Source organism: Anguilla rostrata, chromosome 3 (assembly GCF_018555375.3).
Source record: "Anguilla rostrata isolate EN2019 chromosome 3, ASM1855537v3, whole genome shotgun sequence".
Taxonomy (NCBI): Eukaryota; Metazoa; Chordata; class Actinopteri; order Anguilliformes; family Anguillidae; genus Anguilla; species Anguilla rostrata.
The window spans coordinates 10,094,581-10,121,838 of NC_057935.1; the positions used below are offsets into that span (position 1 = coordinate 10,094,581).

Consider the following 27,258-nt stretch of genomic DNA (forward strand, 5'->3'; position numbering starts at 1 on the left):
CAAATAAATAATAAAATTTACCAGGGTTGCGCACTTGGATCCATTCCCGGCGATGTCAATTTCTTCACTGTTTCCATTTGGACTCTTCAGCGTCTTTTCAGCGGGAAGTGTCACGTCATTGTAAGATCTTACAAATCTGAAGTCACTGGTGCGTGATCCAGTAGTCAAATAAGTGTCATAATTGTAAGAACTGCGTAGAGTTCCTGCTCCGTCCACATCTGCATAGTTGGGAGGGAAATACGCGCCTGGAACAGCTACTGCGCCATCAAACAACAGTTGGGGTTTTCTTCTGCGGCAAAGCCTCACGGCCACGATTAGAATAATGAACGTCAGAAAGAAGGTGGAAACGGACACCAGTGCTATGATCAAATATGACGTCAGTTTGGAATTACTCTCTTCATAAGACATATCTTTCAACTGTGGAATTTCTGCTAAATTGTCAGAAATTAGCAAATGCACTGAGCAGGTTGTAGAGAGAAAGGGCTGTCCGTTATCTCTCACTGAGATAATAATGTTCTGCTTCATGGTATCGGATTCAGAAATGTCTCGCTGCGTCCTTATCTCTCCGCTGTGAAGACCAATTTTGAAAAGTCCCGGATCTGTAGATTTCAAGATCTGATAGGACAGCCATGCGTTCTGTCCAGAGTCTGCATCCACAGCTATCACCTTGGAAACCAGTGATCCCGCTGAAGCAGCTTTGGGGATCATTTCTGTCATGAAGGACTTCCCTAGAGGAGCAGGGTATAATATCTGTGGAGAGTTATCATTCTCATCGGTTATGAACACACTCACAGTCACGTTGCTGCTGAGTGGAGGGGAACCGTTGTCTCTGGCAACAACCTGCACTTTGAAGCTTCTGAACTGCTCATAATCAAACGATCTGACAGCATGGATCACACCGGTGTCTCCGTTAATGGATAAAAACGAGGACACGGGAACACCCCCGATCTGACCAGATAACAGAGAGTAAGACACTGTGCCATTTTGTCTCCAGTCTGGGTCACCTGCCCTTAGGGAAATCACTGAGGTACCGGGTTTGTTATTTTCAGTCACATAGGCAATGTATGACTGCTCATCAAACGTAGGAGGGTTGTCATTTATATCCGATATTTTGAAATTTAAAACAATGTCTGTAGAAAGTGGAGGAGAACCTCCATCCGTGGCTGTTACGGTGACATTGAACTCAGAAACTTCCTCACGATCAAGAAGAGCCTTGGTAACTAAAGTGAAGTAGTTTTTGATAGATGACTGTAATTCAAAATGAATGTTTTCAGAGAGGGAACAATGGACTCTACTGTTCACTCCATCATCCAAGTCTTTCACATTTATCACAGCTATCTCTGTACCTGTCGGGACATTCTCCGGAATCGGGTTTAAGCTTGATTTGACAGTAATTATTGGCGCGTTATCATTTACATCCGTGATCTGGATTAAAACTTTACAGTGGCCAGTTTGGCCTCCACCATCTTCAGCCTGTATTTCAATTTCATAGGAGGAAGCCTCTTCGTAATCAATTTTGTCTATTACTTTCAATTCACCGCTTTTGCTGTCAATGTGGAATAACCGCTTCGAACTTTCAGAAACATGGTTAAAATCGTAACTTACAACACCATTTGCACCCTCATCTTTATCGGTCGCACTAACCTTTACAATGAACGTTCCCGGCTGTGCATTTTCAAGCAAGTTCACTTTGTAAACAGTTTGTTGAAATACTGGTGCGTTATCATTGAAGTCCATGACGAGAATGTGAACGGTGGTGGAACCAGATTTCGAGGGGCTGCCTCCGTCAACCGCAGTCACTAATAACGTATGTTCCCCTACCTTTTCGCGATCAAGAGCGTTTTTCAAAACAATTTCGGCATATCTCCCTCTCTCTCTGCTGTTTTGCACATCTAGTACAAAGTACTCATTCTTTCCCAGAATGTAATTTTGAACTGAATTTATTCCGACGTCCAAGTCGCGCGCAGTAGGTATTTGAAAGCGACTACCGATTGGAGCAGTCTCACTAATTTCCAATTTGACTAAGTCTTTGGAAAAAATGGGAGGGTTGTCATTAATGTCATCTATCTCTAAGGCAATGTTATACAGCTCAAGTGGATTCTCGAGGATGAACTCAAAATGCAGAATGCAAGGTTTGTCCGCTTTTGTTTGCCCGCACAGCTTCTCCCTGTCGATTCTTTCGAGAACAATGAGATCTCCGGTGGTCAAGTCTATTCCACAGTATCGCCTCTCGCCCTGGTTATCCACACGGGCTTTCCGAGCTGCCAGCAGTTTGGAATCCAGATTTAAGTCCTTAGTCAGGCTACCGATGACATATTTATTCTTCGTTTCCTCTGGAACAGAGTATCGAGGGTCTCCAAAAGAGGCCTGCGCTAGAGAAATTATGAATACTGCGCATTTAACATGCCAGTCGATACTGCGATGGGTTTTCCTCGCCGCCATATCCGGTCTTTTCTAGTAATAATGTATCACAATGACGTCGATATCACTGACATCTAAATTAAATGATATAATACAGGTATCCTATATATCTAGTGAAAATGCGAGGTGATGCGATGATCCTTCCCCAATATCCCCAGAATCTATTCCGTTAACTATTGGTAATCTAAAAATGGGCTGGGTTAGTGAACCTTCAGTCCCAAAGTTGTTGAACAGCGACACACTGAGCCGAATAAGGGCCGGTGCAAGAAGAATAAACATACAATGTTAAAATCTGTACAGTTGTGTGTAGTAATTATGCACGATATTAAAATGACAGAATAAAGACACACTACGTTTTCAGGGAATATAAGAAGAAATATACTTTTATCAGAAGAAGTAGAAGAAAATAATCGATCCTAAATTGGTAAAGCAGTGTACTTGCTGGAAAAGTATTCTCCATTGCTTTCATCACATAAACCATGACCACCACATTTTTATCTGCCTATACATGACTGTATTAATGGAAATTATAATAGCACAAAGCTGCATTGTGATATTTGTTTCCTTATACGTCCACAAAGGTACATTTTACATTGTGTTAAAACGGTGCATAATTACACACTAAGTTTTACTAGAATCATTTTTGAAAGTTATTCATCCAAAAGTTGTGGATAAATAATTTGTTAAAATAATCAAAAACATTCATAGCGCGTACGGCCTTCCCCCACACTGAATACTAGTGGTTCAGAACCATGGACAGCGACAGTATCCGAAACATAATCAAAGACCAGTTACAGAGGTCGTTTGCGGTGGTTTGTAGTATTACAAGTCATAAAGCGTGTACTTTCCTGAACAAATAAAAATACAATAAATAAGTGAGTTAATCATTGCGCAGAATGTCTTGAATGGGGCCTCCAAGAAACCGCGAGACCAGTCTAAAAACCGCAAGGTATCAAAAATCTTGCTAACAACGTAGCATAATGGTTAGGGAGCTGGCCTTACAACTATGTCAAACAAAGATACCCATACACAACAGAGCGATCGGCGGAAATATTGTTAGCCACATGATTTATGGGTGGTCACATATTATACTATTTTGACAACAAACGAATTAAATAATGGAATCTAGTATATGCCGTAGCTCTGGAGCACACTCGTACGCAGAAGCACACACACGCGCACGCACAAACGACCAGACAGTATGCAATCTACATTTCAGTGATGAGTCTTGAAAACTGTCATTACAAAACAGAAGAGTGGACACTGACTACAATGCTGAAAATACGTAAATGAGAGACGGGCTCACAAAACTGAAAACGATGCGGTTTGAAGCGGAGGGTAGCAAACAGCTGTGGGAGCATTTAGAAGCTCTATTGCTTATAGAGCGGCACGCAGCGTGTCAGATATGAACTGCACAAAACGTGCGCGAGAACTGTTTTGCCATCTTCATTTCCCGATTTACACTGATAGTTTTGAAATAGAATGGAATTCTATTTCTCATATTTGGTATATTTCAAAAACAAGTTTTTGCTTACCCCAATTATTACTGTAATAGTTCACTGAAAAGACCTTTCAAGGACGCACATAAGTTCACATGAGCTACAAATGCTGCTATTGGATGCATCAGATCATTTTTATAAAACGTGCATCTGTGTTTGTGTACATTGGATATTTGATTACTACATAAATTATATAAAAAATAACGTTCTTCACATAATTGCAGTAATATCTCAGATTTACATTTAAATTTTACATGATTATGTTTTCATGGCTGTCACCTGCAAAATCAACCAGTATACGATGAATAAAACAATCTTATACGCACAAAAGAGAATCAGCAATGGCACATGTATTACAAACAAAAAAATATATTACATGTGACAAACCACTGCATCACAATGACAATCAACCTTAAGAGGCATCCAAGTCAAAAATGACCTGATTGTGTGTACGTTCCATGATTTCAACTAAAAACTTCTCTTTGACTGACAGATGATTGCTATAACTTTCTTACAATTTGAGTAAACATTACTACTCCTTTTAACACAGGCTGGGTCATTTTTGACCCATACTGAATTACAATAAAATTTGATGGATTATACTGAAATTGTGTCTTACTGTCTTTCTAAATAAAATTTGCCAATATCATGTTCAAATATCTTGTTTATGATGTCCTGACATTGTTATTTTCATCACAATGTACATAATTTTAGAAATATATATTTGTAAATACATATATTAATAGTCTGGGTCTTTTGATGGTTTAATAAAGGGTTAAGTAAACCCAAACCCAGGGGCGACATAGCTCAGGAGGTAAGACCGATTGTCTGGCAGTCGGAGGGTTGCCGGTTCAAACCCCGCCCTGGGCATGTCGAAGTGTCCTTGAGCAAGACACCTAACCCCTAACCCCTAACTGCTCTGGCGAATGAGAGGCATCAATTGTAAAGCGCTTTGGATAAAAGCGCTATATAAATACAGTCCATTTACCAAAACTCCATTAAAGCCTTCTCTAGCCCTTGGTATTTTAAAAATTGTTTAAGCCATTTCAACTGAACTTAAACTCCACATGGGACTACACCAAGTTTCTTTTCTACCTGAATGCTGAATATTTTTAAAGACCACTAATGGAAGATAAATGTATTACACTTGTGAAGCCTTCCAGTTAATTTTCCATTCATTTATAGCCCAGTTAAGCATGTTTGCACAGGAAACCAACAAAATTGTCACAATGAGGACATTCAAACATTTAATTCTGCTAAAGTAGTCCCAATCAGGCAGCAGCATTTGCTTAACACAAATAATACAAAAAGTAAAGAAAGGGGCCAACAAGAGGCAGTAAGAAGAAAATATACTTTTCCACACCTCTAAACTGAATGGAGCATTCTAACGCATCTGGAATCTGGAAAGATCTGCAAATGGTATTTTACAGTATATTTCCAAATTCATATACCAAATGACAAGGCCCTGAACCATGAATTCAACATTGGGGAGGCCTGAATATGACCAGGGGGTGGGTTGGAGTTTGAGGAGGTATTTTTAAAAAAGATTAAATACATTTTCAGAAGTTTTAAGTGAACCTGGGTGTTAATGAGCACATGTCCACAGTAATACTACAAGAATATTTATTTAAATATATTCTTAATGGCCAAAAATAAGTTTTCCTATAGAAAAACATTTAACTGATAACTATATGGAGGCAGCCACAGCAACTACTGGTTCAATATTAGGACAGTAAGAATAGGATCAACAGCAATGTAGATAAACTGGTTATCATGGTTCTGCTCTGGACTATTCAGTAGCATCTTGAAATTAAGTAGCAAGTCAACCACATTAACCTGAGAAATCTATGTATTGTAATGTGAAGACAAGTCCAGATATTGAATTCCATGTTTCTGTCAATAGTATTTAGATATCAACAGTATTTAAAGAAAAGTTATGATTGAAAAAACATCATGGCTCATCAAAATAACAAAGAGAATGTCTAATTTCCTTGGTTGTGTCCCCTTTTAAAATTAAGATACAGTGATATGACGTTGTAACCAGTTAGAATTGTTTGAAGATGTAATTCAAGGATAACATACTTTGTATGAAGTTGGGCAAATTTAACTGCCTTTATAAACTATATAAAGCATGGATTCCAGTTTTGTTTTTTTGCTTTTTTTTAGTTACTTCCTTGGTAAGAGATAATCATGTAATTATGTGAGACTATCCCTCTAACCTGCAAATGTTAAAAGCTCTTTTCACTTACCTCCATGTCGCTTGTTCTTTCTTCCCTGTCAGCATCCTCCTGTACAGTCTCGGTCTCTTCGCCTTGAACCCGCCACAGCAAACATGACAGTAAGTTTAAAAATTAATACATACTGTGGACACATGCAAGTTGCCCAAAATGAGGATTGGACTATTGTGATTGCATTCTGTCATAACAGTCAATATCAACTCCTGTCTCACTCACCTCCATGTAATTGCTCCTTCCCTATCCAGAGCCCCCAGTCCTCCCTGTCTCTCCCTCATTTTGCCCTGAAGCCACAGAGCAAACATGGTGGTAAGTCAAAAAAACTAGTACCTATTGGTAAGCAAATAAGAGTCTCAGCATGAGGGTCAGAGTATTACACCACTGTATTCCACTCCACAGTATTCACTTCGATGTAACCATCCTTGTCCCTCACTCTCCCTGAGTTTGCCCCGGTAAGAAATACACAGAAAATAGGAAAACAAGTCAGTAAATGACTGGTATATGTATATCATGTAGTGTTATTCAAAAAGGTTTGTAAGATTGTGATATGAATGATAAAACAAGGAGGCACATTGCCTGATAGCTCTCATGAATATAGCTGTATCCACTGGTATTATTTTCTACCATTTTCCCTATTACTCTCAAATGACCTCATTTAGTGTTTTTCCAAAGAAAAGCAGAATGCACACTGTAAAAATGCACTGTACATTTAGCAGTCATTTACTGACAATGCAGTTATTTATAGTTCATTACTGTAGTCTTGCAGATCTGTGTTTAAATGGGATGTTAACTGTCATCCAAATTCAACTGAAATTACAGTGAAAAAGCTATTCTACTGCACAGCTTGCAGTAATGTGTCGTAAATTGTATTACAGATTTATAATTATATTGTAAATCTACAGTAATTTAAATATTTTGCATTAAATTACAGTAATTTAAATAGATTTGTGATCCATCCACTGTCTAACCCACTTATTCTAGGTCGGGGTCATGGGACTGGAGCCTATCCCATAACTCATTTGGCGAGAGGAAGGAATACACCCTGAGACAGGTTGCCAATCCATTGCAGGGCAAACACACACACCATTCATTCACACACTCATTCCTACAGGCAATTTAGAGTCTCCAACTAGCTTAACCTTCATGTCTTTGGACTGTGGAAAGAAACCAGACTACCCAGAGGAAACCCATGTGGACATTGGAGGGAACATGCAGATTTAAACCTGAAACTGTCTTGCTGTTCACAGTGCTATCCACTGCAATACTGTGCTGGACTAACTTTGTTATTATTGCACAAATATAATTGCATTCAAATCATATCAAACAACTCATTTTCAAATGTATCCCTCTAGGCTATTCAACAGGCTGGCATAATTATTAGTCAACAATTGTGTGTGCACTACAGGGACATATCTGTGCTAATCAATAAAAAGATCCTTGAAAGACAATTTACCTATAATACACATATTGCTGGTGAACAGGTGCCTATAGCTAACAATGAAGAAAAACAAAAAATCTAATAAACAATTCATTAACAATATTCTTGCAGCACACTTCCAAATGAAACGGCTAAAATAGTCCTATTACACATTGAACGTCCACTTGAGGTTCTTCGGCTACATGAAAATGCTTAATCACCGAGTGTCAAATTATCCCACGGTACTTTTTGCGTTTGATTTGGAGATAGCTACCTAGCTACCTACAAACTAGTAGCCGTTGCTTGAATGCTGGAAGTTCCAGCATTAATTAAACTAAATTATATTGTCTCGCTAACGTGCATACTGCAGCCTACCATAGATATACGTGTACTCCGTACTGGAACGTTCACAGCTGGTTAAAGGCTACCTAACTTTACAAGGATGTAAACCACTATATTTAACTTTAGTTAAATAATTTCGCGAACATGAATGTCTCAAAATTACCTTATCACAAACATTGTGTTCTTGAAGAAAAAAAAAAGGTTCTCCACACAACTACAGTTTATCAGACAGAGAAAAGGGCGCGCTTTACACTTCCGTGCCTGATTTGTAACAACAAACTAGTGCATTAATGAAAGATTTTCGATGCTAATAACTAGGAAGGAAAGAATCGACTCTTGCGGGAAAAAAATCTTGCAAGAATTAACTTTATGTTAAATGTAGAAATACGCATGATAGCCTGCATAAAACTGACAAGGTGTACGTTCGGGTTGCAAAAACTCGCACTGCTGTTGCAAACGTGCATTGACTTTCCAGAAATTTAAAAAAACGGAAGCTGTAGCGGCCGACTGTGACGTCAGATCCGTTGCTCAGATTTTGATCGTTCCATCAGTGGTAATCGCTGGGAAAGGTATCCTTATAAAAATGTAAATATCAAAAGTAACACAATCCCATACTAGGCGAAGCTACTAGCCAAATTTGCTTGGTCTATCTCAAAAGCTGTTGGAGCAGTAAAGTACAATTGATGTGGAATTCTAAGAAATTGCATTGGTAAATGGACTGCATTTATATAGCGCTTTTATCCAAAGCGCTTTACAATTGATGCCTCTCATTTGCAAGAGCAGTTAGGGGTTAGGTGTCTTGCTCAAGGACACTTCAACATGCCCAGGATGGGGTTTGAACCGGCAACCCTCCGACTGCCAGACAATCGGTCTTACCTCCTGAGCTATGTCGCCCCTTTTCAAGCTAACTTAATCATCAGTAGGCCTACATAAGGATTATTTCAGACGGCAATCATCAAATGACTGCCAGAATTACTGGCCAAAAATATGGTTACGGCCTTGCTATATGAGTTCAAACTGCATACATGACTATATATATAACTGGCATGTACAATTCACTTCACTAACAACGGAAATGCTAGAACATTGAAGAACACTATACATATAAACCACATATTCTGCTACGTAGGCTATGCAGTTTAGTGATTTGTTCTGCATCACCATGAAAATGTGCTGAATACTGACAAGTACATGTACTGCACAGTTTCCACTCAGCACCCTCTACTGATAGAAAGATAGTTCTCCACATTGCTTAAGTGCGTCAATCAATAGCTAGATTTCAAAACCACTCCAGCACAAAATGTAGGAATGTCTTTCCAAGGAGATGTTAAAACACTCTAATTTTGTGTCATGTGTCACCTTTTATATGTACTTTATAGCCTGCTCATGGTAAGTGTGTCAGCTAAATGGTTAAACAAGCTTTACTCACATGCACCACTTATGAAAATTGCAGGGGCATCCCAAGTCTCCCATGCAGCTGAATTAAAATCTCATTTTTTAAAAGTTGAAATTCTATACATTTTTTTTTTCTGCAAATTGACAGTGCTGGCTAAATAACTGTTACATAACAAAGCAAAAAAAGTTGATAAACATCATTATTGTTTTTCATCAAGGGGGAGTAATCAGCAAGTGGCATTCTATACGTTCTGTAAGTATGTGATATATATTATAGTGTATACATGTAGTATATATTTCATAAACTGGTCCAAGCATACAGTTAAGAGGACAGAGGACAACACACACCACTGCATATACATATGCGCACAGGTGCATCTGTATACTATCTGGTCATAAGCACAAGTGAAGTAATGTTTAATGTTTCATACACGTGTGTGTGTGTGTGTGTGTGTTTTACACACCACGAAAATGCTTCTTGTACTAAATCCTGACAGTTTGGGGCGCTGTTGTTTGATAGCCAGTTTTCAAATATTTTTCCTAGATGGAGACGTCATAAGAAAGCATGGCTGTGTTGTTTGGCGGTGTAAGCGCGAGCGCGGTTGTTATATGGGTTTGACTGTGCTTTAATGCTGGAGGGGATCGTATCATGGCCTGGTGATCACTTATCGCTGTAATATCCTTTTTGTTATCTCTTAAAAATATATATAATAAAAACGAAAATAGGGCTGTCAATCGATCGCGGACATGCAGACATGTTCTGTTATGGTGATGTGACTGATATTGGCTCAGTCACGGAAACAGTCACGGAAACACGGAAACGGAAATTTACCAAACATATTCGGCAGTTTGTGGTTAGTTAGGCTACGTGTTTTATATGATGTGATAACCTATGCGAGTAAGGCGTAAGTAAGGCTTACAAATGGGGAAGCGTATGTGTTTTTTCTGCTGGCAAAGGGCTGGGCTCTGTTAGCGGGGGTATGAAGCAGCTACGACATGTCCATGTTCTGTAAGTGGAAATAAAGTGGAAGAGTGTTGTGATGTTCATGTTCACAGCGAAAAATAAGTCCATGTCTACTTAATAGCGATCTCGCAGGTGAATGGCAGTGAAAGATTAAAGGTTTTACTCCCGGCGTGTGGTGTGACGTGGGGGGAGTGTAGGTATTTCATGCGTCTCTTTGTAAAGGAGCGCGCATGGCACGTTCATGTACTGTACACAGACGGGGTCGCGCGCCACATTTTTCTCAAGCAATTGGGTGGAGCAATTGTTTTTCCTACAATATGAAGCAAATACACAAAGAGGCAATAAAATGGCATTCTTCTGCACATGTGAATTGATTGGAGTGCGTTGTGGTAGGCTGGGGTTGCTGAATTAACCTCCAGGTTACCTGGTAATGTCATTACTATACCAGAAGTATGACCTGAAGATTTTGTAAATAACTTAGTGTGTCTGTTTGTCTGTATTTTTCTGGATGTGCCCACTTAATAAAGCAACAATTTTTTTGTTCACCACCAACCATCTTGTTTCCCGAGGATCCATTTTAAGTTCATATTAAAATGCAGTGTGATTGAGTGTACATTCAGCCAAAATGGGATGTTTCATTTGAAGCAGCTACGGCATTTACAGCACTGTTTCCAAAACATTAGAATATATAATTATTTGTTTCTTTCTGCCTACATTATAAATGAACAGAATTAAAACCGGTTACCTCTTGAAAGCAGAATATCGTAGCCCACCATCTTTCATGCTTTCATGCAAATTTTTTTATTGATTTTCATGGAGGCCCACCATTTTGAATGGTTGCAGGAGCATTGTCACACAGACCTTTTGCACCTTGCAGGTTATGAGCAAGAGGGAGCCGAATTTGGAAACTGTATTTCTGCGTCATACACTATGCTTAAAAATTCACAACAAAAATAGTTTGTTGTTCTGCAGGGTTAGGGTTATGAGTAGACGTGTTTTGACTGCGCTGTCGTGCAGTCATATGCAGATTGTGGATTCTAGAACCAGGTTTGTCAGCTGGTAATCACAAGGTTGCAGCAATATGTGAGCCTCCTTAGCCTTAATGTGGTCATTGACCCTCTGTACACTCCCAGCAGAGCTGAAACTCGTGACTGATGTCAAGGAAGTGCCGCTGTTTCTCAAACAGTAGGTGGCACAGCCGGATACCGCCAGCTCTCTGAAACCTTTCCGGTGGGGTGTACTATGTGTCAGAATTTGGGGGGTCTACGGTGGAGGGATCCGTGAATTTGTCTTCAACAGGTTTGGAGAAGCATTTGGCATTTATATACATTATGCCACAGTTTGCAATTGTTTATTTTATTGATCATTACGGACCATTATTGACCATTAGCTATAATGCAATAGCTGAGTCTAATGAAATGCACTACTACTGTTACCTCTTCAGAAATGAGAATGTGCATCTTAAAGAAACCAAAAACCTTTACCCATCATGCACAGGCAATTAACTTATGACTTTTTTGTTTGTCAAAAGAGGATTAAGTCAATCCAGAGTGGGAGACCACTGCCACATGGCTTGCAGTCAGAGTCTAATGTTTTTACTATGATTACTCCTCATTGCTCTTCAGAGATGCCCTTTTACATTTTTAACAGTCGTGCATTTCAGAAACCAGGATGAAATTAAATTGGAACAATTGGAATTTGGTAAACACCACTAGCAGCTCTTCACTTCTTAGTGATCAGAAAGAATTCAAATGAAATATCTGATTTTACACACTGGTTTCATGGTTTATTCTAGCTACTTCCACCTGGCCACCATTTTATGGAATTTTAAGGGAGAACTATTTTGAGAGGCCTTTTATTCCTACTGGAATTTTACATTTAAATTCAAATAAGAACCTGAGCATTAGGAAGCCTACCATACTTTGTGTAATTTAAATTTTTAACAAAACTGAACCATAAAGCTTTTGAATTGAACTGAAGTGAATTGAGGACCTTTGTTTTCTTGTGGCTGCATAAAGTCTGGTAAGTGTCAATTATGGATTTATTTGATAAAAAATCTTTTGACTATTTCCACTGTTTTTTCATGAGAGCTATTAATTACACCAATTGATTTTCAGTTAAAATGGGCCTGCTGATTCAGCTAATTGGACTTTTTTTAATAGCATTTAATAAATTTTGTTTCTTTTCTGTGGTCTGGAAGATCAGAAATTAAGAATGTAATTTCATGACATCAGCAATGTAAGGCCTGAGCATGACATCACTGATACATGATGCTTTGGATTGTCATGGGCTGTTTACAGTTGAAGCAGAATATTTTCTAAAAGTGAATCTAATTATGCTGCATTTTTGACTCTGAGTAGATAAAACTTCTACAGCTGATTCTCAATCAAATGTATGTGAATGTCTCTGTCATTAATCGCAATTTTTAAAAGGGGTGAACTGAGATACAATGACCCAGCTGAGGTATGAGTAAAGTGTTCTGTAAATATGGCGCTCTCTATATTGTATTAACAGGCTAATTTATGTCTGCATATTCAAATGTTAAATAGGTGCCACATCCTCAGCAGAACCAATGTTATGAAACTCCAATCTGTCATTTAATTTTCTTTCACCTCCCGCCCGGCGGCTGTCTTGGAGAGAAGCTAGCAGACGTTTGCCCATTTGTTATATTGCGGCCATTAATTTTCACCTTGTCTTCATTTCTCTCGCCTTCCCTGCCCTCAGCCAAACATTTTGCTGAGTCACAGTGAGCGAGGAGTACTAAGTGTATCTGAATGCAAACCTTACACTGCTAACCCATACACCACCACCTTCCCCGAGAGAGAGAGAGAGAGAGAGAGATTGTTTGTGTGGTTGTGTGTGTGTGTGTGTGAGAGAGAGAGGGTTTCGAGAGTGTGTATGTTTGTAGTGAGTGGTTGTGTGTGTGTGTGTGAGAGAGAGAGACAGGGTTTTGATAGTGTGTATGTGTGTGGTGAGAGGTTGTGTGTTGCTGTGAGCATGTATGTGTGTGTGAGAGAGAGAGATGGTTCATTTGTAGGCATTTATGTGGCAGTTGTAGCATTGCTTCTGATTTGGGTTTATTTGTTTTACAGCAAAATCAATCTATATTCATTAGCTCAAGCAGAATGCTCTCCGACACAGATCAAACAATGTTTGTAAAGATTTTTCACGCATATCTGCCCCATAAAATCTGGATGGTGCAGTAGCAGCTGCTTGGGAGGAAAAACAGCTCATTTCCTCTACAGCTTCAGTGTCAGTTACTGTATTTACACATAAAGACTTTGCTTTAAAGCCATTGATTTATTACCACATTCATACATCATTCAAACTATTGTCATGGTAAAATGACACCTGAAGAGAAATATTTCGAAGAGATAACAGCCAGACCCAGGAGCACCGAAATACTACCCACCTCCGAGAAGGAAGGACAGCAGGAGACTAATAATACTGCAAAGGCCTGTAAGTTTCATGCCTGGTTTCTCATTAATGCAAGCACACCAGAGAGAAGACACATCTAGTCTGCATGTGGCCCGTATCTGCTGTAGTGAAGACACTGAATATAGTTTTTTTTCCTTCGATAATGTTTGAACAAGCTGCACACAGGTTTTTGTAAGCCTCACCCCCTTTACCAGAAGGAATATGCTGCAGCGCTATTATATTTTTTGACATGCAGGCCACAACTGCCTTAGACCCTTCCACCAATCACAATGCTGTCTTGGAGACAGCTAGACTTTAACTAACATCTAGGAGAGGTCTTCTTTTCCCCAGGTTCTGTGGCTAGGGAGGGAAATGAGTCGCCCAGATTCACCAGCTTCACTCACTGTTAGGCTTATGTTTCTAAGCTTTGTAAAAAGCTATAGAACAGCGAGTGGGAAGCTGCAAAGGAGCAGACCTCACAGACCAGTAACGGCAGGGCCACAGAAATAAGTGCTTCATATCAGCATGTATACGGTTACAGCGGATTAAATGCACTGGAGGATTGCGTGCAGAGAAAGAGAGGAAAGAGAGGAGTGAGTGCAACGGATTCAACCCTGCAGCCCCGGCAGTAGGGATCTAAGTGGGTCACACACTGGAGAGCAGCCTGGCTGCATTAGCACTCCACTCCTGGCTGTGCTTCCAGTTGATGGACCCTTGAAGTACAGTATCAGCGTGACTGATTTAGGAGTCTGTACCCGTAGACAGCAGACAGTGATATGTCGTTAATCCTGAAAGAGGGAGACAGTGCAGATTCTCTCCTGTCTGAATTTGGGTTTAATACGCCTGTGAACCCAATAACAAGGGGAATGTATTGAAATAGAATGAACCGCATGTCAAACAAATCCCTCAGGGGAGGAACATCATAAATGAACACATCTAATTTGAAATATACAGTACTTCCTGCTGTGTGTGTGTGTGAGAGAGAGGGAGAGAGATTTCGAGCATGTCTGCATATACGACGCTCTGATCATGCAGGTGCTTGTCACACCTACCCCACCCTCATCTTCTTTCACTTTCACAACCACCATGTACCCTGCAGGTTGTTGCCATGGAAACACATTCCCCGTCACCATAGAAACCCCTATCTGCATCAGGAGGAGGGGAGGAGGCGAGGAGGGGAGCGGAGGGAATGAAAAGTGCATGTTTTGCTCTCCCAAATAAACGGGTGAACTTGTGAACCCTTCCGAGTGCCGCTCTCAGCGCCTGAATGAAGAAGAGGAAGAGCGTCGGCTCCGGATATTTCCGATGGTTTCAAAAGACTCAATTACAGGGAGCGCAAACAGCACTCAGAGGAAGCCGGGATCCTGAATGTTCACTGCAACGGCACACTTACGGGTTTCCCATTTTGCATTCACTTGTTAATGACTTGGCTGTACAATTAGGTCTAATAACTAGCACTGTCATTACGTCTTTCTCCCCCAGCAAGAACAGAGGAGGGAACACAGGCGAAGCACGCCAGTTCTGACACTCTGCGCAGCCTTCAAGAAATGTACGCCAAATGATGAACTGGAAGACTTTCAAATAGACATGACGTAAAAACCCCACACCCTGAGCTCCATCTCTTGGCTGAGGCTGATCAGGACTGACCTGTTTTTCAGACTGTGGTCTGGCATCCGCCCCCCCTCCCCACCCCCCTCCATCTTCTCTCCTCCCGCTGTGGGCTGGGGTGAATTTTCACTGCAAGACCAACGTTTATTGATCACTTGTTTTCTTCATAGTTCTTAGAGGACTGTAATGGAAACTGCTTAAAGAGACATCCCCAGCCCCTCACCAGCTTCTGCCTAAAGAAGCGACTTCTCGTGCTTGCATATGAGGAGGAGGGAGGAGCAGCGATAGTTTAAAAAAAAAAAAAAAAAAAGGAGGACCACCTTTCTGTGTGGAGTTTGCAGGTTCTCCCCGTGATCGTGTGGGTTTCCTCCAGGTACTCTGCTTTCCTCCCACAGCCCAAAGACATGCAGGAGCTACCTGGGGGTCGTTTAGAGGGCATTGCTGTAAAAGAGCAAGCATACTCAGTTAAACTACCCAGGATACGCAGGTTTGATTCCCGGGTAGGACACTGCCGTTTTACCCTTGAGCAAGGTACTTAACCGAAATTACTTCAGTATATATCCAGCTGTATAAATGGATACAATATAAAATGCTATGTAAAAAAGTTGTGTAAGTTGCTCTGGATAAGAGCGTCTGCTAAATGCCTGTAATGTAATGTAATGTAATGTAATGGATAATTAAAGGTTAACAAACAAAATTCAGAATACATTTGAGAAATAGTGTATTAGAGGTCTGGCGGATCTAATTCAGATGGTCTCTGTCCCCATTTGCATGCTCTCAAATGTAAGCATTTCAGCAGATATAATGGTTGAATAAGCAAAATTATGCATAAGCATGGATCTGCATACCTCATTGGTGCTCAGGTTTTGACCAATAGAGACGCTGCTATGGCAGTGGTGGGCGATTTCATGGTGCGCTGAATATTCAACTGTTTAATAGAAGAAGAAGAAAACACCAGGAGGCCCCACGGTTGACATGAGAATAAAAGCACAGGAGACATTCTCTTAAGATATTTAAGAAAGAAAACTTTATTTGTGATTTATAAACAAAACACGTTACCACAGTATCCATTGAAATAAAAAAAGTCACTACTACACCATTACAGTGGATGCGCAGGTGTACAATAAGGTTCAGCATAGAGCAGCACCGTGCTTCCCAGTGCTGTCCATGGGACCATACACCACTAAACAAGCGTACACTACATATATACACCACATCTACCTTTTTTTGCCGTTATATTTTTTCTTTTCTTTTGTTTTTCATATTTTGTAAAGGGAGAAAGGGGAGGATGTCTCTTCATAGGAGCATACATAACTCAGTTTCACGTTACAGTGTTAGTAAAATCATCATGTCAAATGCCTAACACAAAAGGTTTTTTTTATTTTTTTTATTTTTTTTGTTTGTCCCGAAAAACAAAAAATCGTTGATTAAAAAAAAGGGAGAGAATTGCAATTGAGGGCATCACACTATAGCATTACACATATCAATAAGGTTAGTTAGAGTCAGTCTGAGACACGTCAGAGCATGATTCCTGTGTAAAACGTAGACGTGGTTTTGAGATTGTAGGCTCACGTATATTTTGTATGGTTAATGAAGGAAAATAATACTAATAAAATCATAACTATCTATATATACATTTCTATACAATATGTGTTTCCTCTGATAAGTACATGCAACAGCCATCGATGTGACAGTATTGATCTGTGGAGTCTGTGAGTGTCTACAGACAGACAGTTAAGCCATCCAATAGCAGCGGAGCAGAAACTTAACTCCACCCTTGGTGGAACTGATCAGTTTATGCAGAAACAGACCAACAGAAAGGGAGAGAAATTGCAGGGAGAGACTTTGATGTTCCAAATGCATCTCCTTTTTATCTATTAATTTGTCAAACTGTCTTCCCAGACTGCTGCTGTTCTTGAAGAAAGACAGCCAACATACTTGCCGAAAAGTGATAATGTTTTGATGATTAAAGCCAGTTTCTTAGAATTTGTCATTAATTACAAAATTAGAGTTTAGATGGGCATGCTTACTTACATTATATTAACCCAAACGCAGCAGAACTCTAATGTGAATTGAAGGAAGCAACCAATTTGAAGAAGGCAATACTGTGTTGAGCAGTCCACCTCTTGTTACCTCCTAGCCAAGGCAGAAGGAAAACTACTCTCTTGCCTAATGCTGTTGCTTGTTGATTTGTCAAAAGTCATTAGTCATTAGCTCTCAGAAACACTAATTAGTGGATTAGCTCTCATAATAGAGTTCTGAAAAAAAAACTCCAGACTCACAGCACACTTCCCTTGTGGAATCTGGTATGAAAAGAGAGAACACAACCGACTGCACCTTTCCCCTCTCTCAAAATCTGAGCAGGAAATAAACAGCACTGAAGATCAGGCAAAGCTGGGCAGCCAGAGTAGATTAGCTGTGGTTGGACTGTTTTTTTCAGTTCTCTTATTCATCGTTTTAAAAAAAGCATATAGGGTTCAGTGAAGAGGCTGTCGGAATCGATGAGTAAATTATCAAAAAAGCCAGGACCCTCAAGGTTATCTGGCGGGGAGTCCTACTTTGGGACTTGGGGCAGGAGAGAGAGAGAGTGTCCCCTTGAATGTGCCGAGATCACCGAAGAGCAAAGAGACAGCGCGCGAGGAGAGAAGCGTTTAACACCATGAAGCCAAGGACAACTACAAAACATTCAGAGCGGAATCAGGCTTCGACCGAAAGAGAAAAGGAAAATCTTTTCAAAAATCAAAAAGAGAGAAACATTCCTGCTATATTACAAGACCCACACAACCCCCGCCATCTAAGCGCAGGCCACGTCTAACCGAACCTCGTTCTACGCGTTCTCTGAGAGGAGAGATTTCAACCCTGTCGTTCCCACCTGTTCCCCCCCCCCCCCCAATTCTTTTATTCTCTCTTCTTCGCTTTGGGTAGAAAAATATTTCTAAGACTCCTCTTCCTTCCTCTCTCCCTCAGCCTGAGGGTGTCTGGGTACGATGCTGGTACACAGGGCCCTTTGGCCAACCCCGGGTTTTCGAGCGGACGAAGGCCGCCGCGGACACCTGCTCGGTTAAGGGGCGGAGCCTCGGGTGTGTCAGGCACAGTGGTTCTTGTGCAGACTGCTGTACGTCATCACCCTCTCAGAACACATAATTTTAAAAAAAGTGTGCATGGATGCAGCCTTCTCAAAGGTGGGGCCTGCGCTGCTTTTCCTTCCTGCTTTATTTACAAATGCTGCATGTGTCCTGCTCCAATAGCAAATTTTAACCTTTTGTTCCCTTTTTTAAAATTATTTTATTTTATTTTATTTTTTTACATTTTATCTTTTGATTGATGTGAAGCACTGAGGGCAAGCGTGCAGCTCTCTGCCAAATGTGAGCCCTTCCTGTCAGGGAGAACAGGAAGGAAGCGAGCGGGAGGAGAGAGACAGAGGTGCCAACATCAGGCCGGAAGGAGAGCCTCTCTGGGGATCTTTTTTTCTTGGGGGGGGGGGGGTGGTATAGAAGGGGCACCATCTTAATGTGGAGCATCAAGAGGCAGCCCTTCTGTTAGAGAGGCAAGCCTTCTGTGACAGGCAGCCCTTGTGTGTGGTGCCAGGATGGCAGGGCAGAAATTTCTGGAAGTATTTGGAATTGAATGCTGTTGCCCTGGGTTAACAATGCAGGGAGCTCTCCCTGCACGTACAAGTTTAACATCATATTTGATTCTTTTTTTGTTTCTCTCTCTTTTTTCTTTTTTTTTTCTTTTTTTTTGCTCTGCCGTTTGGTCTTTAGTTGGTAGCTCTGTATTAAACGCCCCTCCCTACTCCTCTCCGTCGTCCTTTCCTTTCTCCTTCTTCTCCTTGCCCTTCTTCTTCTTCTTCTTCTTTTTCTCCTCCTTCTTGCCGAAGGAGATGAAGTCGCCCTTGTCGTCTCCGTCGCCGGCGCCCTGGCGGATGGAGATGATGGCGGGCGACCCCGGGATGATGAAGGCCTCGGGCACCTCGCCCGGCTTCAGGTGCTGCGGGGGGCCGGGGCCCGGGCCGTAGCGGAACTGCCAGCTGTTGCTGTTAATGCCCGCACCTACGGGAGGCGACACTTCGCCACCCTCAGCATCTGCAGGAAGGGGGGGAGAGGGGAGAGAAGGGAGAACAAGGGAAGAACAGGAGAAGCTCCATTACAGACCAGCATGGATACCACCACAATCGTCATCATCATCATCATTCACATCATCATCATCATTCACATCATTATTATCCTCTTTATTGTCATCATCATTATTATCCTCATTATTGTCATCATCATCATCATCATCACCATCATAACTGTTAGCAAAATACGGCGGTGATCATTAACTGGGACAAAAGGAAGGGTCTTCCGGCTATTACTACAACAATTCAACACAAGAAAGATACTAATTAAATGAATATACCCTAAAAATACACCAAAGCCAGAAAAGCTGAGAAAGAGAGACAGTGACTTTAATGAGAATAAGGTCAGGAGGTCATTTCGCTGTCAAGCCATTTCAGTCACCAGCAGAAAATGCTTTTTATTCTAACACACAAAATGGAGGCAGCATATATTCGACAGCATGTTCGAATGCAATCAGACATTTTAATCATGAAACTTTGAACACATTACAATGTTATGCTAATTCATACCCTGATATGTTCACAAGCTCACGAGCTAAACGCTATTCTTCAGAACATACTGGGGTTCAGGCCGCCATTACAATGTTATGCTAATTCATACCCGGATATGTCCAAATGCTCATGAGCGAAACGCCCTTCTTCAGAACATACTGGGGTTCAGGCCGCCGTTTGTAGGGTTCCGCGGGGGCAGAAATTTCCCCTGTAACGTTCCTAATCGCGGATGTTTACAGCCAATGGTTTCCCCGCGCTACAGAGGGAGGACACGAGAGCCGGCCGCCGCCACGGCGCGTCCGATAAGCGGGCGAATCAAAGCGACTCGGGCGGAGCAATCGCATTAGACCCACAGCGAGGGGCCCGCGCGTCTGCGCGACTCCGCCCGAACATGAGCAGCTGAGGGCTTGTGGGGGAAAAAGCAGAACAGGCTGAAAAGAGAAAGCGATGACCTTTCAGCGAGGAGAAGAAGAAAGAAAAAAAAAAAGAAGTGGGGTGGGTTTGCAGCGCGTTTCAACGAACAAATCATTTGAAGATGACCGAGCTGTAAATCCGCCCTAATCTCCTGGTACAAGCGGCCTTTACAGCAAAGGCACGGAGTTCCAGACGACAGTGGCACAGTCCAACAAGCTGGAGGAGACCTGCCCACCCATACGGAAAAGTAATATATTTAAATATATAATGGGAAATGATAAATGTATTTAAATGCATTGTGTAATTTATCTATGAAATACATAAATTAACAGCATGTATTTAAATACATTTTAAAATATATGTATAGAATGAGCATTCTCTGTGCACACATTTCAAAATATTACTATTATTTTTAAATATATGTAAACATATTTCATAAACATGCAAAACCAGCCAATTTTGAATATTTAAATATATTGTCACAACATATTTGAAACATGTAGTTCCCATATATTTCCATGTACCATTTTTCCATATGGACAACCTGTTGGGTGAACTTATTCTCTGCTCAGACTTGAACACAGCTATTACACAGCCTGGACACCCATGTGTGTTTCTGCAGATATCCTGGGTTTATCTATTTATCTCCATCTCTCTTTCTCTCTCTCTCTGACTCCTCTCTCTCTCTCTCTCTTTCTCTTTCTGTTAATCAATTACTGGGTGCTCTGAGCACCTGCTGCTCAGCATTAGTGCAGTCTAATAGCTGATGCGATTAAGCAGATGAAAGATCCTGGGGAGGAGGAAAGCGAGGAGCGGCTTGGAGCCGCCCGCAGACTGCGCTGCCACTCCCCCCCGCTCTCCGGCACGGCGGTGGTTAGCGGAGACAGGAAGCCTCTTCAGCGCCCCAACCGAAAGAGGGGAATTACACTCCTCGCCATTCGGAGTACAGTCACCGTGGGCAACGCTCACCCGCATGCTGAGGAGAACCCGACCGTGTCGAAACGTCGACGTTTTGACTGCTGTAATTAAACGGGCAGCATTTTTCATTAGCTACAGTGCGTGGACTGTAGCATTAGCTCAGTTTTTTGCGTGCTGATTTGGACTCTGCCCAGCACCTGCGGCTATAGCATAAAGGATGTGCACGCTCTAGCTCAGTTCACCTCCTGCAATGTTTATGAGCGAGGAAAAAGGCTTTTTCAGAGGAGAATTAAGTTGATAATGATATTGGGCCGGTGGGTATGAGTGCCTCCAAGGACTCTTTTGCAATTTATGCATCGTCGAGAACAGCCTAATTCTTGGTCCCGCCCTTAGTATTTGCATATCGTTTCCCTATTTATACTGCCAAACCTGGAGGCCCAAAATGTCAACAGCAGTCCCAAAGGTACGCGTGGGATGGAGAGAAGGACAGGAAGAGGGCTGCTCTTCTGTTCTTGTCTTGCCTTTGGAACCTCACCCATGCCTCCTGCATTCGCAGAGGAACGGTTGCCATGACGACGTGCAGCTGTGTCTGCGGGGGCGGGACAATGTGCCATTATCCTGCTCCGCTCTCTTCGGCCTCCATCTCTCCCCCTCTCAGCCCAGCCCTCCACTCACTCCTTCCCTCAGGGAACAATCCCCCTTTTCTGAATATACTAAAAGGGTGAGTTACAGCTAACGGACTGATTGTGCGACAGAGCGCATGTGACTGAATACGAGATGAAGAGAGTGAGAAACTGAGTAAATGAACGAGTGAGTGCGTGAAAGCTAGTGATCGAATGTGTGAGTGAGTGAGGCAGAGAGAGAGATTACGACAGCTCGGCAGCTGTTGATAGGAGGAAGGCACTCTGGAAGGTCCCACTCTGATGTCCCCCCGCCTAGCCTTAGCTCCTTGCTCTGGTGCTGGTGAGGGTTCAGGCAGAGGGGAGTGACTGAAGGCGACCGAGCCCTCATTAATGCGATAGCCTCACTCATCCCTCAGGATCGCTTGATTTAGCCTCCGTTTCCTTCCTAAGCCGATTCCAGGACTTTGAAGAAAGGGCTGTTTACTGGGACACCGCGGCGGCGAGACAAACACGCCGCGCCGGCTAATGCGGGAGCGCCGAGTCACAACACCAACAAGAGGGACCCGACCTCAACCACCCCACTGAGGATTACACACCGCCCCCTGGCAACGGGCCCCGCAAACTGCGGCTCGAGGCCCAGCCGAAAACACGGATGAGCCTCACCGGGCCTCAGAGAGGAGCTGGAGCCTGCTCGTGATTGGCCGAGCCCACAGAGCTGTGGTCATCGCTTCCAAACCTCAGCGTCTCCTGCTTTCTCAAGTGGTATGTTTCCACAGAAACGCCCGTGACAACACGAGCGACGCCAGCCTGAGCCAATCAGATGAGCGATGAGGAGATGGATATTCAAACTGACAGTTGAGTGAGAGGCAGGGCGTGGCATGTGACTCATACGGGAAGTCAACAGACAGAAGACAAATCTACAGGATTTCAGTGATTTGAGGAAAATGGGTCACACGAAGAGGCGTTTATTCTTATTTGTATGTTCATTCTCGTTACTTTTTATTTCTGATTATAATGATGATCATTATGATAATTATGATTGTGGTAATTATTTGGGGTGTGGGGGAGATGGGGCCTTCTGAAATGCATCACGTCTGGTTCGGAAGCCTGGAATTGGACCTGGATATCAGGCCAACAATCAGCAGCCTTATAGAATATGTAGAATCATCCGTAATGCACACAGTTGTGTTTTCAGATTAGTGCTTTTGTGAGCTGCACATTGGTTTCTACAAAACAAAGAAAACCAGCTAACAATGGAAAGCAAAAAGACCTTCAGCGCAATACAGAGCTCACACCTCCTCTACATACACATAGCTCCACCCCTACTCTCCTCCAGACATACTGCACCTATATTCATACGTACCCACCTGTACATATAGAAAGCTCCACCCCTACCCTTCTGTACACACAAAGATCTCCACCCCTACCCTCCTGTACCCACACAAAGCTCCATCTCTACCCTCCCACTAGTTTCTGCCATATACAGCTCACCTCTTGCATGCCCAGCCAGCCTGCCATCTAAAGAGCAGCAGAATAACCTCTCCTTGCCTCCATCTTTCCTCTTTCTTTCATCAACCCTCTGAGGGGAAAGAGGTCTGAGTGATGTTTCTGAGACCACATTTATGAAAGTGAAATTTGACAGGGATGATCCCTTTGTGCCAAACACCTGTCTCTCTCCTGCTCATGATCCGTGACAGATAAATCCCTCCCACCCCCAGCCCCCCCAGCCCCACAGACAGACAGATATGCAGAGAAAAAAGAGCGACAGAAGGGCAGACTGACAGACAGAAAGGGGGGGGGCAGTTTGGGGTTCTACATTGGAGTCTGCTCTCGACCCCACCCCTCTCTTCACAGCCACCATCACGCTGTCACACACAAAGCAAAAGATATCTCTCCCCTCCTCCCTCTCTCTCTCTCTCCTCCCCTCCCTCCTCTCTCTCTCTCCCTCTCCCCCCTCTCTTTCTCTCCCTCTCTCTCTCTCTCTCTCCCTCTCCCCCCTCTCTTTCTCTCCCTCTCTCTCTCTCTCCCTCCCCTCCCTCTGTCCTTTCCCTGCGAGGATGGTAACAAAGAGACAGGCCTCGCCCGGCTCAGGCGAACGCATCGCGGTTGCTTCCGTCTGATTTGCCGATCGCTGTTGCAATGCAAAAACCGCTCTCTCCCCCTTTCTCTCTGTCGGTCTCTCTCTCTCCATCTCCCTCTCTCTGACACGGGTGTGCCTCTGCCCGGCCTTGCGGCTTGCTGATGCAGTTTTAATATCGCGATTACGCCGACGACCGCGCCCCCGATTAGCGGCCGGCTCGTAGGCGTCGCGGATTTGCGGAAGCCCTTCCTAACATGGCTGCTCAGCTCGCGGGGGAACGGGTCGCAGCGTTCCGCTCGCACAGCCCGGTTATCCGGATCTTCGGGTCAGAGGGGCGAGCAGGCGAAAACACGCAACCCACAGGGGCGAGATGTCTGCCTGTTCAGCTGACACGGCCAATTAAGTCGAACCGCTCAGTGCTTTGCGCTTCCGAGGATAATCTAAATGTCAGAACCGGGGTTTAACACTATGAATAATGAATGAGCTCCTGTCCAATCAGGAAGAGGGTGGGGCACAGGACAGGCAAGGGCAGGGACTGTAACATGACCCGCGCAGTGACTCATAAATGAGCTGGGCTGCATTGCCAGAGGACAGCAGCAATTAATGAATTCTCACGCGTCTGCTGGACAGCTAAGTACTGTACAAGAGAAACACCCTTCCTGTATAGCACCTGCAGTCCGCTCCGCATTCTGACAAAAAAAAAACAAAAAAAAAATAAGATACTCTTCTGCTGTTCTGCATCAGCCTCTCTGCGAATCAGCATATCGACAGGGAAATGATCTGAAACAGGCTGACTGCGTTCGGGCACAAACAGAAGACGGTGCCGCACACGCTGCTGAGGACCAAGCAGAGGCGGCCGAGCGACAACTGACACATTGGCGTAGGCCAATCAGGACGGGTCTGACAAAAGGAAGTCCTCCAATCAGCAAAAAAGATATAACGATACCCTGACCCAAGTCCTCCGATCAGTGAAAAGAGAACAAGTTGGACCAAAAAAAAAAAGCCCTTCGAACAACGAAAAGAGAATGGCCCTGACCAAAATATTGTTACACGGTGCGGGTATTTTGAATGCCTACATTAGAACCCCTTCACGGAACACTGAGTGCCAGAGGAGCGCGAGCCCCCTGCAGTCTTCGCAAGTGCAGGATTGCTCCTCTGCAAGTGTTTCCGCAGCTAATTGCACCCTGCTCCACGGCTACGTTTAGCCCGCAATTACGTCTAAAAACGGCGCAGACGCTCCTCAGAAACAGAGACCCCCCGCGGTGAGTCTGATGACTCATCGCCCCCGACGACGCAGCGCGCCCGCCCCCAGGAACGGTGCGCCCCGGGCGGCGGTGCGGGTCCTCTCGGACACCGCGCCCGCCTGCAGTCCAGCGCCCCGTCCGGGACGTCCGAGCAGCCTGACTCAGCCTCCTTAAAAAAGGTGTTGGCTCGCGAATGTGTGTCTGTTTAAGTCAATCAGACGAATAAGACCCGCCCCAGAGGCCTCTGATCTCTTGAATTATCGCGGAAATGATGTGTATTTATTATTAAGAGGGTCCGGTCTTGGTTGGTTTGGGGGGGTGGGGGTGGGGTAATTGTCCTTTCGTGTCCAGCGTTTGGTATTCAGCGTCCCTGTAGGGCCGTGTGCAAAGTGCGCTGTGAGGCTTTGACTACTGAGCCGATCAGACACTTGACTGGAGGCAGCCGCGGCGGAGAGCGCTTCAGCCGCTTTGTTTTTGTCCTTCACAGGCGAGCGGCGGGCGCTCGTTACTCATAACGACGTGTCGGCGGCGGCAGCGAGGGGCACGGTGAACCCGGGGAGAGCACGCACGCGCACACACAGGCACGCGCACACACAATCACCATTTCAGGTATCTGGAGACAGCTCGTTTAAGATGGCTGACAGACGGGGCTGGGGGAGGGGGAGGGGGGAGGGATGCAGGAGGCGCGGTGGGGAAACATAATCGGCACCGCCGCGTAAATGCCACAGCCGCGGAGAGCTGCCACGGCATTACCAAATACGGTCAATATTAGCCTGGCTTGTTGCCACGGTCGCCGTAATAGACCATCTTCATCAGGAATATACGGCTTGCAGCGGGCTCTGAATGCACACATCTGTCTCAGGCTCTTCACCCGAGGTTTTTAATGCGCCTGTTTGGAGAACAGTAATAAAAAAAGACTGTGCTGTCCCGGGCTCCTTTGTGCCGTGCTGGAGCGGGCGCGAACGGGAATATTAATGCGCGGCTGCCAGATGACACAACGCTGTACGCCACGAACCGTGATTTCCTGCCGCTGCCCCGCCCAATCTCTCTCTGCGCAACATATGGCGAGGGTCACTCCCAGGGGAGCGAGCAACACGAAGCAGGAGGACTGTGCATGTGTGCATGTGTGTGTGTGTGTGTGTGTGTGTGCATGTGTATGTGTGTGTGTGTGCCTTGGCCATGTCCACAGGCTTGTGGTCAGAGGTCTTAGGATAATGGGGCTGGCAAAATGGAGAGCAAAGCGACCAGCAAAATATTGCTCATTTTCCTCCATTATAGGCAGTCGCGGAATATGGAGGAGAAGATGTTTCTTGTACCCATAATGTTTCCTGTCGGTGAAATTCAGATGCAAATGTCTAACCTGCATTTTGTTGGCTTTATCCCTACTGGTATGCTTTCTACCACTCAAGTGAAGGACATAAGACAGCAACGGAAATATATTTGGGCCCTTATGATGTATTTTATAAATGTGGACCTAAATAAAGAATTAAAATTTGTGTGAGTGTGTGTGTGTGTGTTACATGTGCGTACAAACAGTATGTGTGCGCACTCATCATTCTCACAGCTGAGGGATTCTGGACCAAAGACCTACTGCAGCTGCAATGGCGCGGTGCACACACGGCAAAGACTGTTGCAACATGTTACATTAAGCCAGATATGCTGCTACGCATTCCAGTCATTACAGACCACACCAGAGTCGCTAAGCCCAGCACTGAACTTACCCGTTTACTCACCATACTAGTGTAACTATGCCCAGCCCTGCCCAAACCAACCCCACTACTACACCTTGAGTGTGTCCCTTATCTGTAGTTCCAACGAACCCTGCTGTACAATGGCCACCTGCTAAACATTTTTTTGACTCCTCAAAACATCTTAATTCCCAGAGATGTCTTTTCTTAGAAATGACAGCTTTTTGAGACAAACCAATTAATTAGCAGAGCAGTGGTGCTGAGTGACATACCAATGGGATTAGACTGAAATTAAAAATCCGAAGAGAGAAGTCAGCAGCACTCCCCACACCAGAGTGCTGTTTCGCCAGTCTTTGAAATGATGCTTCCATTTCACTGACGA

The 27,258-nt window shown here is 43.6% G+C and overlaps 2 protein-coding genes and 1 long non-coding RNA gene across 21 annotated transcripts in view; 1 reads left to right on the forward strand and 2 right to left on the reverse strand.

The window, feature by feature from the left end:
* LOC135250064 (protocadherin gamma-C5-like) overlaps positions 1 to 2,652 on the reverse strand; it is a 232,254-nt gene extending 229,602 nt beyond the window's left edge. Inside the window, exon 1 of one of the 2 annotated variants that reach the window (XM_064325925.1) lies at positions 22 to 2,652. In XM_064325925.1, the coding sequence (XP_064181995.1) occupies positions 22 to 2,442 (2,421 nt within the window). In that variant the 5' untranslated portion in view covers positions 2,443 to 2,652. The remainder of the gene's footprint in view (positions 1 to 21) is intronic. The other variant, XM_064325952.1, reaches the window with a different exon arrangement.
* A 3,389-nt stretch (positions 2,653 to 6,041) lies between these two features.
* LOC135250071 (uncharacterized) lies at positions 6,042 to 13,550 on the forward strand. The gene is made up of 3 exons (XR_010328854.1): positions 6,042 to 6,258; positions 6,403 to 6,463; positions 7,136 to 13,550. It is a non-coding gene; the product is annotated as an uncharacterized LOC135250071 (long non-coding RNA).
* A 2,746-nt stretch (positions 13,551 to 16,296) lies between these two features.
* Positions 16,297 to 27,258, reverse strand: part of LOC135250072 (protocadherin alpha-C2-like) — a 121,390-nt gene continuing 110,428 nt past the window's right edge. For all 18 annotated transcript variants that reach the window (XM_064325964.1, XM_064325970.1, XM_064325966.1 and 15 more), the window contains exon 4: positions 16,297 to 19,382. In XM_064325964.1, the coding sequence (XP_064182034.1) occupies positions 19,090 to 19,382 (293 nt within the window). In that variant the 3' untranslated portion in view covers positions 16,297 to 19,089. The remainder of the gene's footprint in view (positions 19,383 to 27,258) is intronic.